Source organism: Nyctibius grandis, chromosome 15 (genome assembly GCF_013368605.1).
Source record: "Nyctibius grandis isolate bNycGra1 chromosome 15, bNycGra1.pri, whole genome shotgun sequence".
NCBI classification, from domain to species: domain Eukaryota; kingdom Metazoa; phylum Chordata; class Aves; order Nyctibiiformes; family Nyctibiidae; genus Nyctibius; species Nyctibius grandis.
The window spans coordinates 1,280,965-1,300,571 of record NC_090672.1 but is presented as its reverse complement, the minus strand read 5'-3'; the positions used below and the strand labels follow the sequence as shown (position 1 = coordinate 1,300,571).

Below are 19,607 nucleotides of genomic sequence, written 5' to 3'. Positions count from 1 at the left end.
CCGGGGATCGTGTGCAGCCCAGGGGCTGTGTATTCCCACAGCCATGACCATGCCCTCCCCTCGGCACCCCAGCTGGATCCTATTTACACCTGCACGATAACAAGTACTTGCTTAACCCTTCCCCAGTCCCCTACTACTGTTAGAAGCCCAGCAGACCCCTTTTGAAGTACTCATCTGTGTCAATTACCCAGTTTCCTCTTTAGAGAAGCATAATATTAAAGAACAGCTAATGGACAAAAGATGCTTTGCTGCCAGTTCATCTTAATTTTCCATCACCTTAAAACAAAGTCTTAAATCTTTAATATGTGCTGGTATCATTTGCTGGGCAGCACTTGAGGGCTCCATGCCTTTGAGCTGCCCCTGAAAATGAATTCCTTAATTGAAACAGCACAAAGTTCACCCTCCTGCTCCCAAACACAGGCAGTTACAGCACGGGTAAGGGAAGAAGCAAAGCTGACCCCACAGAAAGCCTCAAAAACACTCTTCACCACAGCCCTTCCCCTCTGCCTGCTTTGCCAGCTTCCCTGTCCCCAGCATCCAGAACTGGAATTTGCTCAAGTAAACTCTCAGTGGTCTGTTCTGGAGCCACTCAAAAGCCACCCTCAATTGTCATCAGCTTGAACTGACAAGGGAAGCTCCTGGCTGTAGGGTAACAGAGGCAGATATGATTTCGCTGGCACGTAACACAGCCAGAAGAGGCACGAGGCTCCAGCATCAGGGCAAGATCTTGGTCTTTACACCAATGCTGTAATGCAGAAACAACCAAACCAGGTCATTCTCTGGAGCAATGCAGGTATCCATTTTCCCTCACTAAGTCCTCACTAGCAACCTAGACAAAACACAGCCTCCTGTACCATGGCGAGCAGTTTATTCAGATCCTAAATAAAGGTTTTGGAAAACTGATCTTCTGAAAAAAAATCAGCTCATAAAACCAAAATAAAATGGGAACACAGCAGCATTCACATCCCTAATTTAATCTAAAAAGTAATTGGGTCCCATTTTACTGTGAAATTTCCTCTTTTCTTCTGGGTTCTGATACCTAATTACATTCCTCATAACCTAGAGACCTGCCCACCTGCTTCTGGCAAACCCACTGCCCTCAAAGGCCTGGTCTCAAACGTGATCTCTTGCAAAGGTCACAACTGCTACTGTTAGAGGATCAATAGCTTGTAGCACAAAACCAAAAATTAAAACCAGTTCAGAGAGAAAAATAAAACATTTGGCTAAAAGAAAAATGAGACATGGACTGGTGAGACCCAGGAACAGGAACTGTACGGGCAGATACTGTCACCACAAGGACTCACGCTGCTAACACCATGCTTGGTAGCTTCAGCCCACAGAGACCCACCGATGACCAAGCAGACCCAGACGCTGAGGCCGGTCCCTTTTTGCACGGTGCCCGCGGCACTGTGTGCTCCCAAGGCCCGCAGAGAGCGAGGCACCTCTCACAGAGCAGAGCATTGTCAACCTTGTTTCTTTCAGTTTACTGTTTTAAGCTTCTTGTTTGGCAGTTCCTGGTGGTTCTTGGCTTGTTTCCGTTTCTGGCACGGCGCTTTCTTGTTCCCACCACCAGTCAGCTTGTCCAAGAGTACAGCAGTCTCCTTCAGAAGGCGCATCTCCCGTTTTTCCTTCCGCTCCTCCATTTCTACTATGTCATCCGCAAACAAAGCCTTCAGAGGTGGGATCAGCTTCGGGATGGTCGCAAAGTCACCAAAACGTACCTGAAATACATTAGACACAGGAACACCTGCGTGAGAACTGCTTTTTCTTTCTCCCCCACCCCATCTTTTGCCTGTTCAGACAGCAGGGCACAGCCTCTTCCTCTGTGCAGCCCCCAGCACAGAGGAGCCCTAACCTCGCTGACCATTTTCAGCTGTGTCTCTGTTTAGCCCACACCCAGGGCTAAACAATAACCCCTTGTTCTATCACCCAAGACCCCTCCCCAGCTGAGAAAGGGAATTGGGAAAACGAGGGAGACTCGTGTTGAAATTTAAACAGATTTAATAAAATAACAAAACCAATATCAATGCTAAAACAAAAGACAAAGTTATACTTAGCCCATAGAGTGGTGGCAAGTCTCTCCAGGGATCGCAACCGTTGAGAAGAGAGGAGAAGGAGAAAGAGGAGAGCAGAGCAAAGAGTCCCAACCATCCCCAGTAAACTTTCCAACGTATAGTGACCATGATGTTAATGTTATAGAACACACTTGTGGGCCAGCCTGGGGCAGCTGCCCTGGCTGTCACTGCTGATGGCCTTGATCACCATCCCTGGGCTGGCCACAAACCGAAACAAAAGGTAACAGAAAATTGATTCTATAATTTTATCCCCACAAAGTCAGGACAAGCTGTATGGACACTAGAAGGCAGGTCATCATTTTCAACCCTACAGCAGTCAGTCCACAGATCCCATATGCCAAGTTATTTCCATTTTCTTTACATTTACAAGAAATGATGTGGACATTGTACAAGTTTTGATTGATTAGCAAGCTCTTCTCACTGCTACAACTGCGTTCAATCCAATGGCAGCAGCTTTTGGCTCCTGGATGTCTTTTGCAGCACACCAATTGAGAAGGGAGTGGGAACAGAAACAAAATTAGGTTTTCTGCTGGGAGTAGTGTGCACAGAATAGAGGTGACATGAGGGAAGTACCCAGTGTGTTAAGAGTGGAGTTCTGTTCTCAAGAGCCAGCAGCACCGGTCTCACTCTGTGCCACCCTTTCCCCATGTTGGTGACGTCTGCTGCCAGCAGTAAAAGGAGCTGTTTCAGAGGAGACTACTCTTCAGAAGGAGACGGTGTATCCATGCAACATTACAACCAGAGAATTTAATCCATGAGCAGCTGTCCCAGAGTCACACTGAAACCCTTCCCACAGTCTGGCTCAAAGCTCCCAACTTACCCTCATATGATCAAATGCAATTCCAACCTTCTCGCTGAAGTCTTCACTGAACAGCGGGATCTTGGCATATCTCTGACTGAAGTGATTGAGCATGATGAACTCTGCATTCATCTTCATCCCAGTCTGAATCGCCTGGGAAGTTGTGCTGCAAAAGGAACAGGAACACAGCATCATGTACCCTGGTCACACACAAGCTGGCTAGCACTGCCCCTCCGACAGGGCAGGGCAGGCTGCTTTTCTACGGTCACATCACACCAACAGCCAACTATCTAACACTTGCTGGGCACAAGGAGTCCCTGCTCTTTGCAGGCACGCCCAGGCACCTCTTCCTCTGGCAACCTGCACTGGTGGCAAGTCCCTGACTTCCAAACGACTCTGAGTGCAGGGAAGCAGATGTAATTACTTGGAGCTCTACATTTAAGAGCTCCACAAAGTGGGGACAGGGGCTTATTCAAACACTTGTCCCAGGGGTGTCAGCAAGTCCAGCTCTCTTGCACTGTAACTCACACGTAACTCCAAGAAGCTGCTCTCAGGTGTCCCCACCTTTGCTGAGGCAGCGCTCAGCATCACTGGCTGCAGTGCCCAGTTTGAACTGTGTGGTTAGCTGCAGGGGGGAAGAGGGGGTATGATGACTCTTCCACCTCCTGAGCTTAGTCCTGCACTGTAGTCAAGCAGGGGACCTTTCCTTTGGGCTAGTCTACTTGTAGAGTTACTAATGTCCACTTAAAAAGCTTTCCCCGTATCTCTTTGGGGACATTCAGAGGAGGTATGAGTTACAGAGCTGGTGTGATGAGCAACACACCATTTTTAGTGCTGAAGAGCTCTACACACACCAGAGTCTGCACAGGACTTGGGTGCTTCACCACCAGCTCCAAGGACAAAGCCCAGCTCTGCATCTTCACCTTCCTAATAGTGAGAGACAGCAGAACACACCCCACCTGTGTGTCTTCTCTATCGCTTCTTTTTCCATGCCATCTTCCAGCGTTGCTTCATGGATCAGCAGGGTAGCATTCTTCCCTGTGTAAATAACCATATATTCAACCTTCAGTTGAATATAGACTAGTTCAACTGCCTACATGAGCTCTCATTTCCCTCCTTAGCCCCTCGTTGTGCTGCAGGCACAACACCAAGGGTTTGGGGGTACCCGTTTTGGATACTAACAGTTCGAGACCTTTCTCCAAGAGATTCTTCAAGCAGAGGGTTTTCATCACCTACCCATTTGTACTAAGGCCATGCAGGGCATTGTGTCACCAGAATAGACTACTTTCCAGCCAGATTTGTGGATCACTGAACATGCAAAAGCATTTTTACAGTGCTGGACTTCACAAGTCTGAAACTGAACAAGAATATAAGCGTTACACCTCAGGTCCCCTCTTGCCCCGCACAGCAACTGACCCTGCCAGCTCGTGAGCTTACCTCAGCCAAGTCGTAGGTCTCTAACAGAGAACTGACAAACCATTTGGCTTTAGGTTTGATGTTCTCACAGCCCTTCACAAGAGACTGGGAAGGAATCATTCTGTGAGAGAGGGGAGAAGAGAGAACTAAGAACAGGTACAAAGTAAAACCTGATCTTTAAGCAGCCTATTTCTCCTTCTCAGTTCAGCACCTTACAAATGACATTTTTGTGCACCCATCTGTTTTCTCCCCCTTGCTTTCCCTATCCAGTGCCTCAGTAACTCACTCAACCACTTCTTTCCCCACTGCCAAATACTCTCTTTTCTAGGAATCTTTTCACTTGCCCAACTCCCCTTTCCTAAGGAAAAGGAAAGCCTGCATGTTAGCCTCTATTAAGTAGCACAACTGAGTAACAAACCCTAGCCTCCCTTTTGCAAATTGCACATCCTAGTTCTACACACAGTGGAAGGAGTCAGAGTTGCCTTCAGCAAAGGGGTGGGGGGAACGGATGACAGTAGTTTGCCTTAAATAAGCACCCAGCAAGGACATTTCTCCACCTACCACACAGAACACTCACTTGATGTCTCCGAGAATCTCTTCACAGTGGTTGTGGTACTCGTGTAGCCAAGGCATGATCTGTTCAGGCGCTACCAGAAACAGAGGGCTAAAAGCCTGACCAAGGGCTACCTGGAAAAGCAGAGGCGGGGGGGGGGGGGCGGGGGGAAATAAATCAGTACTAGGTACACACCAAATCACAGAGAAGAAATACCTAGGGAAATAATGGTGCTCTTCCACTACTCAGAAGCTCCCCTCCCCTCACTCCAAGGCAAGTTCAGGAGCAGTGAAACGACAGTACTACTTACAAAAGCTCTCCGCCTCTCCATCAGGATGTTCACCAAGCCCTGCAAAGTGAAGAAACACAATAGCAAGTCGTAGTCAGAAATTTCTGGGGCTAAGTGGCAACAGTACTACCACAACTCAGCAAGCTGCAGTTGTTAGAAAACCTATAGTCAGAAATATATGATTACTTCTTTTCCAACAACTGCAACTTGCTGAGCTGCTGTAACACTGTCACTGCTCATGCCCCAAGCTGGTGGGCAGCAGCCCCCAGCACATGTCCCTCAGCCCTTCTCAGTGCTGCTGTGTCTGCTCTCAAAAGAAGAGTGGAAAGCAGAAAGTCTCTACCCAACATCTCAGTGCCAGTCTGGTTTCTAGACACAAGACAGCAGACCAGCAAGCAGCCTGCCCTGCTCAGGCCCAATCTAGAACAGACCAACTGGTCCTGTGACTATTGCAAAGCACTGAAGGAAGCTGGGTTGGACATTGCTAAAAAATTACATCTCTGGATGATCCCGGCAAGTTTGAGGGTCCCCTAACAGGAAGGGAGAGGGGATTAGAAACACAGATTCCTGGGGAACGCAGAGAACTGCACCCCTAACAGCAGGGCAGCCTACATTCTTCACCTGCAGCTACATCTGAATCCCAAACAGCAGAGCGTGCCTGCACAGAGCCCCTTCTCCTTCAACACACTCAACCTACCGAATGATGATCGGTATGCATGTGAGACACAAACACAGCCACTATGTTACACAGCACTTGGTCAACTTGCTCTCCATAGTGGCGACAGAGCTGTCCAAATGTTCCTTCTCCACAGTCCAAGAGCAGGGATCGGGTAGAGCTGGCAAGACAAGCGACAAAGACATTTAGCAGTCACTGGATGAGCTCTGACCAAGGCCCACTCAGAGAGGGGGATCTTTTGGGTTGGAAGGCAGAGAGCCCTCAGTGATCTACGCCTCTAAATGCTACTCCAGTTCTACTACGCGAGGCTTTAAAGACTGCTCTGTCTGCATAGCTCATTCTGGTCTTGTGTTGGTGCAGAACACACCCCTGGGGCAAATGGTAAAATGAATGAAGGCATTAAATGTTTGTCTTTACAGGTAGTTCTCAAGTCTTCCCCGACTACAGAAAGACAGGGGCCTGAAACTGAAGTCCTACAGACCCCACAACAGAGGCACTCTCCCTGTATCATCAACACACTGGTCAAAACAGTCCTTGGGCAACACCCTCTTGAGGCACTGAGCCTCTCCGAGCAGAAAGCACGATATTGGGATTTACCTGGTATTGACCAGCGTGGAACTGACATTTCGGATTTTCATTGGAATTGCAGATCCTGTTCCCAAGAACACAATTTCAGGATAAGCACCTGCATTTCCTGGAGAAAACAGACAACAAGGATTTGTTATTCATTTAGTTCAACCACCTAGTAACTTCAGAGTCTACATGCCCAGCGCTTTCATTTTTGCCTCCCTCAGCCTCTGGCTTTCCCACAGCAGTAAGGTTCACAAGGGAAGAAAGAAGAGAGAATGGGGACCACCAAGAAAAGACATCACAATGCATAACTGCATATCCAAATGGCAGGCAAACAAGGACTCTGCTCACAGCCCATGACAGAGCTGGCAGTTCAAGGGGGACCTTGCTCCTGTTCTACAGTGCCCTGACTCTCCCCAGGATCAGGATCCAGGCAGCAAGTCAGTGGTGCTGTGTCGTACCATGAAAGTCTCATTTCCAACAGGACAACTGAAATTCGGAGGAGACTGCCCCACAGGGAGCAGGTTCTGGAGCAAGACTTCTCCCAGAGATAAGGATTCACATTGTGGCTGCTATGACAGCATTCAACGTTCTCTGGTCAACTCAGAGAAATAACACACAGGCACTTTGTCTCTAATTGCCCCCAACAGCGCTCAATCCCCAAACCCAGCAGCTTTAGAAAACCAGAAGCACAAGACCATGTAACTCGAACTGAAACAAGCTAACTCAGTTCATGCTAAGCCTGTCCTCTGCACAGCTCCAGGAGGACTTAAGAGCACCTCTCTGGCAGCAAAAAAAATACATGTTCACAACTTTGCCTGGGCTCTGAGGCAGGGGGTCACCAAGACTTCCTACTTCCTATTACACTGACCCAAGACAAGTTGCTGATCCTTACCTGGTACAGCAGGCAGGCTCTCTTTGCACTCCTTCACACGAGTCTGGAAGTCAGGGAGATCCAAGGCTTCACTTACAAATGCATCATGATCACAGACAGTCACAGCATCTCTGAAAGAACAGGATGGGGCAGGGGAGGAACTGAAAAGACAGCACTTTTCAGAGCAAAGTGCCAAAACAGCCTTACAACAAAGGGTCAAACGTTCCTTCCAAGTTCCATTTTGAGGGGCGAGGGAAGACACATCCATGAGTGTGGTGTGCGCCAAAAGAGCCTGGTTGGGCTGCGCTACCCCACAGAAACAATCATTCCCCCAAAGTGGAGAAGCTCCTGGAAAAGCACTATGTTCCCCCATGCTGCCCAGATCCAGAGAGCTGCCAGGCACAAGAGGGCACTGCAAGGCAGCACAGAGACTCCTGGAAGAGGAACAACCACCCAAAAGGGCTCCAGGCACTACTCAAGCATAAGGGACTTGTGTCCTGGTCCTGCATCAGACCATGTGCAGTCCTACAGGCCTTCAGACACCTGAAGCAGAGAAATTTAAAACGCTTCTTGGCATCTGGGCCCTCCTATTCTGCTCAAGAGAGCCAGAAATTTAAGCCATGGCAGGTCGTATCCCCTTGCATCACGTGGTCCACTGTCCTTAAGATCCTCACTGAGCAGCTTTGCCTACTTGCCCACAAAGCCAGGACCAGTGGAGAATTCTGCAACTGTTGAACTGGGGCTTTCAGCTCTGATACCATTTGAAGACCCAAAAAGCCTGATAAGACTTTCACCCAGCTCCCCAACGTCTCTCCCTGCCACCGTCTGCTCCACCACAGCTATGGCTGGGTGCACAGCATATGAGGTCAAAGCAAATGACAGAGGAGCACAGGAGGCTACAAGAACAAGGGGCAGAAACAACACTCCAAACCACTGGCCAGGCAATGTTTTCAGTGGTTCACTCATCTGTGTCCTACACCTTGTCTGAGACTTTCAGGGACAGGGACACACCCCTCAAGACACAGCTTGGCAGCTACCCCGGCATGGCCACCAGTAAGAAACTGCAAAAGATGCCAACACGCTGTCCTCCCTCAGCACAGACTCACACCAAAAATCTGTTTCAAGCCAACACCCAAAACCTGGGAAGCCAAAGATTCCCACTGACCTCTGCCACTCCTGCTGGGGTCTGAAGTGGTATTTCAAGAGGCACTCTCCTCGCACAATGGGCACGCTACACACCGCCTCTTCTTCCTACAGAGAGAATAGTGACATTAAATACATTCTTTGCTCAGGGGTGTGAGGTAAACAGGCAACAGGGCCTTGCCTACCTTGCTCTGGTAAGTGGTGAGCAGAGGGAAGATCTCGGGGTGGATGAGGTTCAGCTGGGTTTGGATCTTGTAGCTGCGTGGGTTGTGCACCGCGGAGGCGTTCTCATTGAGCACCAAGTGCTGAGTTCCAGGTCCAAATCTGTCAGAGGACAATAAAACACACAACAGCTTCAGCCACATGTTAGAGTTGGCCATATATGCACACCTGAGCCATCAGCCAGCAGAGACCTGCCACCATCCAACAGCTCTTTCTACTCTGGGAAAAAAGATTTGCACCATAATAACACGTTGCTGCCTAACAGCGATATGAAACCAAGCAATGAGAAGATCACATACCTTTCCAGCCATTGCTGGTAGCGGCTGTCTCGAAGCACTGACTCTGGAGTCATATGAATAACCAAGGCCACCTGGTTCTCAGGAAGCCCGTCCTGGTACCTGGGCACATTCAAATACAGAAAGAATACCTGTGCTTCAGTCCTCTATCACCGTGGCACCCCCTCTCCACTCCCATCTTGGTACTACCAGAGATGTCCCGCCCCAACACATGCAGAGCACAGATCTTAAGAGCACAGTCCAGGAGCTCTAGGCTCCACATCACGGTAGGCACAAGGCTCAAGCCCGCTATTTGCTGACACCTCCACTCTCCCACCCAGGGCAGATCCTCTCCTCCAAGAGCAACATCTGCAGAGCCTAGCACGCCTCTGCACAAGCCCTGCAAGGATGTTACATCAGTCCAGGCTTCCACCGCTCAGGGAAGCGGCAGTCTCTACATCGCTCCCCAGCAAGTCACCAGCGCATATTTCCTTCTCTGGAGGCCCCTGAGGGAAGACAGGCCTGTCACAGTTACAGACCTCCAGGGGTCCTGCACAGGCCTGCCTTTCTGAGAAGGCTCAAAATGCACCTCTCATGAATCTAGCTCCTCGACAGTGCCCAACAGCTCAGACATCAGCCACGTGAACAGACACATGCAGAATAGAACAAGAACTTCTCTTTGGCACAGCTCAGCACAGATCTCTGCCCCCAACCACTCCAGATCACCCAGCCCCACTACCTTCGGAAGGTCTCGTTTTGACAGACAGCATCCACAAAGCCCTCGTGAGGACACTCCAGCACAATGAACACTGGGCCAGGATCAGTAGGGGTGCACAGATCTTCAGGAAAGAGCTGCAGGCAGATACACAAAGACCACGCCACAGTCAGGCTATAAGCACAGCCCTTCTTGCATCGCTATGTCTGACTCTTTCAGCAGCTGTTCTGTCAGCCAGCCCCTGCAGGGAGCTCCACCACACTCTCTCGATGCTCAGCGAACCCAGCCAGCGCAGTTCTTGCTCCCTTCCCGCTCTCATCACACAAGTTCACATTTTGCTGTGCAACAACAAATCCCAACCCTGGTCTCAGAGCAAACCACAGGCTAAGGTAAGGAAGGGAATTGTAGCACCTTCTAGGTTCCTACAGCAGATGGTAGTAAAAGCTTGCTTAAGAAAAAAAAAAGGCTTTGTGAAATTCTCATGACAAAGACATGTCAATCCTATCCCCCAGGTCAGGATCTTCACTTGCACATCATCTGGGACACGCCAGAGCATGCTCTGCCTCTCACTTCAGACTAGTATTTGAGAGATTAAGACCCTGTACACAGGAACCATTGAACTTCTCTCGGTCCAAGAGGTGCAAGTAGAGCAAGGAGGGAGTGATAGCTACACAGGCATTCAAACCCCAGCTTTAAAACATGCAGGGATTAACTCCCCTAGTTCACTCCTAGACCTGAATCAGCTTTGGGAAGGGGAGATGAAGCAGCTCTGACAAATTGCAGACATACAGCCACACTCCCAAACGAACTCATTTCAGAGCGTGTTTCCCTAATCATACCCCTGCAACAGCCTCAGACACGCTCCCCACAGGAGCCACATTCAGCAACAACTCGGGGCTGGAACAGGGACCAGTCACCAACCAAAAGCAGCCACTCAAAGCTCAAAAACAGCAAAACCCATGCCAACCTCTTAGCAGGGATGAGGGGGACAACCATCACCCACCCTTGCCTCAAGAATGGGTGTTTAAAAAAAAAAGTCCCAATGCCTATTGGTAGGGAAAGCATTCTGCACAAAAACTGTCATCCTGGGAGCCCTGTGAAGGAGGGAGGATGGCAAAGGCACAACAGAAAGCACAGATTCATCTTACCTCTCTGCCTTCAAAAGTGATGCTCTCCCCATTTTTGAGAGCTGTAATTATGGGAAGAATGGCTGGAGTTCCCCTGAAAACAAGGCCATAGAAATATTTAGCTTGCCAACACCAACATGTGTTGCCCCATGTTCCCAGGCTGGGATCTCATACTCACACTGGCAGGCCCATCTCCTGTGCTTTAGCTGCCAGGAACTTTCCCTTCTTTGGGTGAATCTGAAAAGAGTTAAATAAAACAGAATTATCAGCCAGATAAAGAGGCCCAGGAAACAAGATCTATGTACTTCCAGTTTAAGTGTTTCCCCCCAAGCCAAGGGGTTTTTTTTCTTTTCAGTTCCACAGCCACTAGTCTAATCTACCCCCAAAAAGCATTTACTAGACTTTCTGGTTTCTAAGACCACGCTGCTGCTTCTTGCTCCCTTCTTTAGCCAAGTAACCACGACAGACTTCCCGACTGTAAGCATTAAGCAAGAATGGAACCTGCATACTCTTAATTGGCTGCTCTATAAAGAACACTTCTAAAAAAAAGTCTCTAGTTTTTAAACATTCCTACTCATGCTACAGTTACTCTGACCTTTGAAAAGTAGAATCACAAAACAGCTCCAAAGTCCTGCTTGAAAATCCTATCTCAAATTAAATCTATTTAGCGAGATGAAACGTCCTTATGACATTAGGAAGCATGTCTTTACAGAGAGGGTGGTCAAACCCTGGAACAGCCTGATCACACCCTGGCACAACTCTCCTTCCTGGAGAGGTGGTCGATGCCCCAAGCCTGTCAGCATTTAAGAGGCATTTGGACAATGATGTTAATAATATGCTTTAACTTTTGGTCAGCCCTGAAGTGGTCAAGCAGTTGGACTAGATGATCATTGTAGGCCCCTTCCTACTGAAATACTCTATTCTATTCTACATCAATTTAGAGATCTTTGTGTCCAAGCTTACTTTACAAAGGAAAGCCATCACCAGATCGGGATGCCTGTTTGCACACTCCCGCTCGTCACCTGTAAAAGAAATCAAAACTGCTCAGAATCATCACTGACTATCATTTATCTTAATGCCAAAATGTGTCAATGTTTGCTAAAGCATTAACAGGAATAACATCATCCAGCCAACTTGAAGCCCAGCAGCAAAATGTTACACCTAAGGCCAGAGAGCCCATGGTTTCAGCTACAAGAAACCAAAACAAGGCCCAAGACTGGAAAATAATCAACCCCAACATCCACTCGTAATTAAATTACAAAGGCTAGAGCACCCACTCCAGCCAGGGGCAAACTACTACAGGGCCTAATCACACCCCAAGTAGGAATCACATCCAATTCCTAGGCTTTATTAGTTCTGCATCAACTTCCAAAGTACCAGAACTCATTCTGCTCCATGTAATCCTTCAGCTGAGCTTCTCTACAGCCCTCACTTCCAGAGAGCAAATGCACACCCTTAATTTGGCGTTATTTCATTACAAGTTAAAATTCTTTTTTTTTTTTCACCTGTTTTCTTTGGGCTTTCTTTTTCCTTGCCCTTCTCCAAGCTTTGCTGTGCAGCTCTTGGGGATCCAGGCCCTGTGTCCTCTTTAGAGCTATTTCCACCTTGGGTTGATGCTCCAGGACTCTGAGGCAATGTACTTTCAGCAGCTACTGGTTTTCCTGTCCCAAATCCAATAAAACCAGACAAAGATCACTCAATCAAAAGGGACAGATAAGAAAAGCATGAGTAGCATTCCCTCTTCCATGACAGTCATGTTTAAACTGCACCAGAATACAGAGCCCTTCCCCAGAGCCTGACTTGCACTCGCATACTCCAGCCACTTATTTCAGCAGCCATCCGTCATCCAAGTCCCTCAGATTCTCTCAAAACTGCTAAACTCTGTCAAGTCTGTGCCTGTATTCCAAGTATCGCAGTTTACAGCAGTAAGAAAACTCAGCTGGCTAAGAGCCGAATCCAGTGATGTTTCACACGTCATTCACATGTCACACCCACACCTAAAGGAACAAACCAAGGCCCTGACTCAGCAGGTCTTGTTTCTTTGAAAAAGATCCTTCTCCTGAGAAAAACATGCAAATTAATAAACCTCTCCTTACTCAGGCTTGCAAACAGAAGCCACTCCTTTAACCACCTTAAGCATGGTTACTGAACAAGTGCTTCTCCTGTCTGACTACAGCATCATGTGCTCACCAGTAAGAGGTATTTGGTAGACCGTCATCGTCTCATCCTTATACTCAGGCTCTGTGTGCAATTGCACAGCTGGAAAGAGATCAGAAACTGGCATTAGTAAGAAGAGATTCATACTCTACAAGAATTTACATCAAGAAAATATCTTTTTTCTTTCTTAAACAAAACCTGCTGAACACCCCCCTTCCCCTTCTCTGCCCAACTGCAAAGATCAATGAATAATTAAAGTTCTTAAAAGCCCGTCATCCACAAAAAGTACTCCACAATACCATGGTAAGCAAGTTCACTGGCAGACTCTGGAAGCAAATTGCCTTTACAGTGCTTTAAAACCAAATGCTGTCTGCTGCTTGGACAGACTGGCAGCAGCCTACCAGAAACAGAGCTGGAAACACTCTTAATTCCAGGCAGTTCTTGTGATGGATTTGAACAGTTTAAACATTTGTTTTGATCTGATAACAACTTTCTTTGAGTGGATCTAAACCAGAGGCATTTATTCTGAGGTTGTTAATGTTCAATGCAACCCTGGCTACAGCTGAAACAAAAAGAAGTTACAAGTTCATGTTAGCTACACATCACTGACCTACATACCTAAATCCATCCTCTTTAGGGGCCCAGGGAAGAGTCGAATCGCTTTCAAGTAGTTTTGCTGGAAAATAGACAGTGTATCAGGAGGCTGCGCCCAAGCAGCGCAATTACAAGCACCACTTTCAGGAGCTGCAGTTACTTGCAATGAACTCAAAGGCTCAACGCCCAGGCAGGCAAACATTGGGCAGCATAGAGACAGCCAGAAAGCACTGGGCAGGTGTCCCACCTCCAGTGGGCATTACTCATATAGAAACAGAATGGAAAATAAAGAACCACTCTCCCCTTCCCATCCATCAATATAATTAATCAGCAGATACTGCAAGGAACTAAAAGAATGCTGAAGATTGGACATTTTCAGCCTAGACATGGCATTAGGCTGGCAAGGATCGCGTTAGGCAGGAGATCAGAGACCAGGTTTCTATTAAAAGAAAATGGGGAGGGAGCAGACAGCAGAACAAAGGACACCCTTTTTCCCAAACATGATTTACCAGAATATTAGCTGACAACACAGTTTTCAGGAGCAGAAGTCTAATGCTGTCTTGTGTGTAACTGAAGAGATTTGCTTTTTGAAGCCAGCCCTTCTGGCAGAACCTTCGGGCTGGCACTAACTCAGACCAGCGTTTTACACCTGTACGATGACTCAACTCCTTTGATACCAGCTCCCCCCATTCCAAGGTGAGATTTATCATTTGAAGGGTTCACTCTCCCTTCTGCAACCTTCCCCTACTTACCAGCTTTGGTGGCCCTAGGAAAACACATCTTTGAAGCCCCATAGCCTTTAACGTGAGAATCATACCTAAAAGAAAGCACAAAACCAGCTTTATCACAGCCCCGCTAACTGCTGGTAGATCACACAAGAAAGATCCCTCTCAGCACCCAGGAGTGCTGGGCCTCTCCATAAAGGCCAGAACCGAACTGGGATACAAATTCAGTTTTGCCTCAGCTTTGTGCAGTTTCAACAAGTCGTTTATCTCCACCAATAAAGAAAATATCTACCATTTGGAAGAAGTTACCTGAACAAATTGTTAATCTCCTCCTTTCTTGAAGATTCCCAGAATTTTAATGGACAAGATCCAAAGCAATCTGTTCTAATCCCCCGCTGCTTTAAGGACAGGGGTGGGTCAGAAACCTTTGCATGTCCTTTTGATCTCAAATCAGTCTAGCTCCCTGCTGGCAACGCAACACTGGTAATGCCTTCTGCTCTAGAAGATTTGGGGAACATAAAGCCACGCGTGCTGGGGAGGCAGCCCCTCTTCCACCACGGATCTGCACACAGAGCAGCGGAGATCACATTGCAGCTGGAAGCACCGCGGAGCCTAAATAAAAGACTCCGGCGCACCACCCATCAGGCACTTTGCAAATCAACCACCTCTGGCCTAGGCAACTGCTGCCTCCGGCTGGACCCTGTGAGCGGCACCGGTGCCAGGCTGCCACCGGGGCACCCAGCCAGCCCCCCACACTCACCTGGCAGCCCCCCGACGTTGGCCCAGGCCACCCGGCTGAGGAAGATGCTGTCCAGGTGGGAGATCTTCAGCCTGAGGGACGAGATGAGGGTGGGTGAGGGTGAGTAGGGACCGATGCAGCGCCGGGGAGGAGAACCGGGTCGGCCCCGGCCGCTTGCCCCCACTTACCTGTGCTCCTGCATGGCCCGCTGCGTGCCCTCGCCGCAGTTGAAGAGATACCTGAGGGGAAGGAGGCGGGAGGGGTCAGGGCAGGCCCGGACGGGGCGCCCCGGCCCCCGCGGCCTCACACTCACCGGTTGAACTCGGAGAAGACGTAGACGGCGGCGCCCGCGTCGCGGCTCCCGGCCGCCACCACCTGCACGTAGACGGTGTTGGGCCCCGCCAGGCCGGTGCCCGCGCTCCGCCGCCGCTCGCGGGCCCACACGTGCCGCGGAACGTCCTTGGGCCGCCGCGCCGCCGAGGAGGCTTCGGCCATGGCCCCGGCCCGGACAGCCACCACCCGCCGCCGTGCGAGGCCGAGGACCGGCGGCAGCGCCCGCGACAGCGCCCACATCCGCGCGCGTCCCTCCGCCGCGCTCCGCCCGCCGCCAATAGGCGCGCAGCGGCTTCACCGGGCCCCCCCCGCCATGTGATGCGGAAGAGCCAATGAGAAGCGAGAAGCCCCTTCAGCCGTCCCGCCCCTGAGACGCCATTTCCGGGCCCGGCTCGGCCACCGTCCGCTCTCACGTGACGGGGCCTACCCAATCGGAGCTTCTCTGCCCTGAGGGGCGGTGCTCAGCGGCGGCTCGCGCGTGCCTGGCAACCGCCGTGCCCGGCACCCCCTGCCCCGGCCTGGCCCGGGCCCTCCCGCCGTGCCGCCGCCGCCCCCGGGCCCGGCCTGAATTCGCTGCCGCTCCTACTGCGCCGAGCTGCCGTGCCACGGGCCTGCCAGGGCCTGCCGGGAGGCAGCCAGGGCCTGCGGGGGCTGGGCCAGCCCCGGGCCAGGCCGGGCAGGCCGTGGGTGAGGGGGCCCGGTGGGGCCCGGTGGGGCCTGGTGCGAGGAGAAGGCCATGGAGGAGCCGGAGCCGGGCTCATCACAGCATGTCACGAGGTGCCAGCCGGGTGGAAGGAAAGCTTCATCCCCGTGAGGGCAACGGGGCGCTGGGTCGGGTACCCTGCGGGGCTGCGCAGTCCCTCTCCTCGGAGGTTGTCAGGACCAGGCTGGATAAGGACCTGAGGACCCTGGTCTGACCTTGGAGCTGACCCAGCTTTGAGCAGGAGGTTGGACCTCCCACGGTCCCTCCAAACCCAGATTACCCTGTGAGTCTCTAGTCTCCTTCTCACCATTTCCCCATTGCTCACAAGCTCCTCTTCCCTTTGAGCCTTGTTCAGGGCCTGTTTGCAAATACTGCACAATCCAGGCCACAGCTCTGTTTATTTTTGACCTCTCTAAACCCACTCTGAGTTCTCTTGGGCTGTTTGCTTCAAGAAGAACCACTAACTTTGACTGTAACCAAAGTACCCCAACATAAACAATCCTAATCACCAATATCCCTTTTCTCCTTACTTCCAAAGGCAAACCTTATCTTTTTTAGTGCTTTGCTTTTCAAACACTGTCTCCCTTTATTCTTGGTGTCAATGCTCTTCCCTTTCTTTTCCAGTGATCCAAGCAAGCACTTTGAGTTGGGACCTGTAAAAACTTCCAGATTTTGCCATGGCTGTTTACAGCTGTTCTGTCAGTCTGTCTTCAACTCTATAATTCACTTACCATCTCTCCTTCTTCTGACTCCCATCTCTTCACACAATAGCTCAAATTAGCACGGTATTTTTCCCTGGGTTTCCCCACTTTTGGATGAAATAAAGGGTTTGTTCCATTCAGTGGCAAACTCTTTGTTCGTGCACGTTATACACGTTACAATCCTGCAGCCTAAAGCTCGCTGACAGCACTTAGCTCTGCTCCTTGTAGCCACACAGGAAGGGAAACATCAGTTTAGATCTTAAATTGCTTCCCAATAAAAGCTGAAGTTTCCTAAAGATGAGCGCTCTTATCTGTGCATCCCTGCCCCACTGCTGCATCGTCTCCTCCCTGTGTCAATGATTTTCTGCTCAGGTGAATAATTAGAAAGCATTAAAATACCTTTTTTGGTGCTTAATACGATTTTTTTTATACCTTGGGGAGCGCAAAGGCTTTCTTAGGGCTCTGACAAGCTGGCATGGGGTTTCCACTCAATGTTTCTTTAGTCGATGAAATAACTAAGATGGAGTGTGGTATTTTTCATCAAATGAATCCTGGCAATTTTGTTCGACCTTGCTGGATTGGTTTTGTACACACAGGCTAGTAATTAGAGCTGTGACTTCACTGAAAGTCTGTGAAGTGACAAAACTGCCTGTAATATCGCTTATCTTACAACGTTTTCATAGGATGTAAATAAAAATCTCTGAATATGGTCTGAGGTTTGTACTAACGAAAGCACACAACTGTCCTTTGCCATTTCAGCTGCAATGTTGTCTGGGCAGCTTATGTATTGGGGAGGAATTTCAAAGACTGGTTCATGGTTCAGGAGGAAATGTCTTTTATTTTACAGTTTTGGTCCTTGTTTTGCCTTAGAGTGGTCAGTTGCCAACTTAGTTCTTGCTGTGATTCAGATTTCCTTGGAAAACTGCCTTTTGTCTTATAGACAGGGTGCTTGATTAAGCTGGGAAATATCTTGGGTTCAGATTTTCAGCATGACCTTGTAAAAGTTTGGGATAGTTCTCTCTCTCAGAAATCCTGGATGTTAAAGCTATCCTTTGCTCCTCAAAGTCACCTGGAGTGACAGTTGCGGTCTGTTGGTGCATGTTTTGGGTGCACAGAGGCAGCGAGCTTTGCCTGGGTTGTGATGAGGACTGGGAAGCACCCAGACACATTAACACTGCAGACAACATCGCTGTGTTTCTCAAAATCACTTACGTGGCGCTGCAGGGACTGACTGAAAATGGCTTTTGCCCTTTAAGGTTCCTTTGCATGCAGGAGGTCCTGTTCTGAAACGGGGTTCGGGTCCATGCAGGGCGGGCTGTCTGACAGTGCCCGTGTGCGGTGGCTGCGGAGGGTCAGGAGCACACCCGGCAGCACGCTGCTCTTTGGCACTGCTGTCGCCACAAGCAGCATCCATCAGGTGCCCGGTGCGGGGCCAAGGGCTTGCACTCTGGTCTAACCTTGGCTACAGAGATCAAAACCTCTCTCCCAACCAGGAAAAGCCCAAGCTGGTTTGCAGCCTCCTGTTGGGTGTTCTTTCAACACTCCTGGTGCCCATGTGCTCTGTTTGAGGCACGTGGCCTGTCCCAGTGCCCTTAGCTGCTTCCTCCTGTGTGTGGTGCCGGCGCTGATACAGGCTGCCTGCCAGCCACCCTCGGTGGTCTGGGAAGCCATGGTCAGTCTGAACTCCTGTGAGGCCAGGGAGGGGTGTGAAGCAGAGCACTGCTCCAGGAGCAAGTGGGTCTCCTGGAACAGGTCTCCTGGCCTTTTGAGAATAAATTTTAAATTACAGTCTTAATTTCTCCCAAATGCATCATCTTTGCAGCTTGCGAAGATCATGTGCAGTAATCAGCCCCAGCTTGGAGAGTCGTTATAAAATCAGCACTGCCTGAGGGTTGCAGGGAAATGCCCCCCATCTGGCCCATTAACACTTAAATATCACACAGTAATGTAGAGTTTGGTTAACTAATTCAGCTGAAGCGATAACATCAGCCGTGCCACAAGAGAGATTTAAAAATAATATCCCACCAGATACCACGAACAGACAGGAAGGATGTTTGTCTCTGAGACTTTACCAAGATGATACTGGTGCTTTGATTTGTTTGGTAACAGCGACTGTATATTATAGTGATTATCCATTACCCCCCGTAGCCTGAAGTCTTATTAGAAGAGCAGGTTTACAGGTAGATTAAAGGTGGCACAGGACAACACGAAGAGTTTAGGTGGGGCAGTGGCCCACTCAGGCTTCTTGTGAAATTTGTTGCTCGTAAAGATAATCAGTCTGGCCATGATAAGAAGCAAAACTAGTGGAAAGTAGACGATCTTGAGAGCAAAGCAATAACCACAGTGTACTGGTATCAGGCAAGGGGATTGTCCCAGAGACACCAGGGAGCAGGAGAGGGCACTCTGAGGAACGGGTCTGTCCTGCGTCATGAAGCTGTGACGCTGCAGGAGACTGCTCGTGTCTGCCCAGAGATGGAGACGTCACCCTGTGACACAGGGTACAGGGAGATGAGGGGTGCTGTTGGGCACGCAGCTGGAAGAGTTTGTAGCCAGGGCTCAGTGCATGTGTCCTCTCTAGTGAACTGATAAGAGTGTTGCAGAGCATGTTCAGGTCCCAGCCTTTGCCTTTATGGTCCTTCAAGGCCTGGCCCAGGGCAGGAGAAGACTCTCTGTAGCTCAGGAGTGAAAACAATGGTGAGGAGCATCATGTCTTTGAACCCTCAGCAGCGTGCGCCATTCCTTTTAGCCATGAACGCATGGCCGTGGCTGAACTCGTTGCTCCTGAGCAGTGGAGCAGATGATGTAAAAAAGAGCAGTGTTACTCGTGAGCTCAGGGTATGCCTTCTCCTCCTTCTCCTTCTCCTTGGAGGGACTTGCCACCACTCTATGGGCTAAGTATAACTTTGTGTTAGCGTTAGTAT

At 49.7% G+C, this 19,607-nt stretch overlaps 1 protein-coding gene across 1 annotated transcript; it reads right to left on the bottom strand.

Annotated features, from left to right (window-relative positions):
• Positions 1–846: 846 nt before the first annotated feature.
• Positions 847–15,560, bottom strand: ELAC2 (elaC ribonuclease Z 2). The gene is made up of 24 exons (XM_068413361.1): positions 15,263–15,560; positions 15,138–15,188; positions 14,971–15,041; positions 14,238–14,302; positions 13,510–13,567; positions 12,925–12,993; positions 12,240–12,395; positions 11,698–11,756; positions 10,913–10,971; positions 10,756–10,828; positions 9,632–9,744; positions 8,917–9,015; positions 8,581–8,719; positions 8,418–8,503; positions 7,274–7,383; positions 6,406–6,502; positions 5,830–5,968; positions 5,154–5,192; positions 4,868–4,977; positions 4,312–4,411; positions 4,111–4,231; positions 3,834–3,912; positions 2,896–3,040; positions 847–1,721 (listed from the first exon to the last, which is right to left on the bottom strand). The coding sequence occupies exons 1-24, from the start codon at positions 15,520–15,522 to the stop codon at positions 1,479–1,481; spliced, it is 2,541 nt and encodes an 846-aa protein (XP_068269462.1). The 5' UTR covers positions 15,523–15,560; the 3' UTR covers positions 847–1,478.
• Between the last annotated feature and the right edge of the window lie 4,047 nt (positions 15,561–19,607).

Bases quoted from the DNA above. Each gene is read 5' to 3' on its own strand.
- ELAC2 (XM_068413361.1), bottom strand. From the start codon at position 15,522: ATGTGGGCGCTGTCGCGGGCGCTGCCGCCGGTCCTCGGCCTCGCACGG. The intron at 14,303-14,970 runs GTGAGTGTGGGG...GCTTTCTTTTAG, and splicing joins CAACGTCGGGGGGCTGCCAG to GTATGATTCTCACGTTAAAG. The intron at 12,396-12,924 runs GTGAGCACATGA...GATTTGGGACAG, and splicing joins CTACCAAATACCTCTTACTG to GAAAACCAGTAGCTGCTGAA.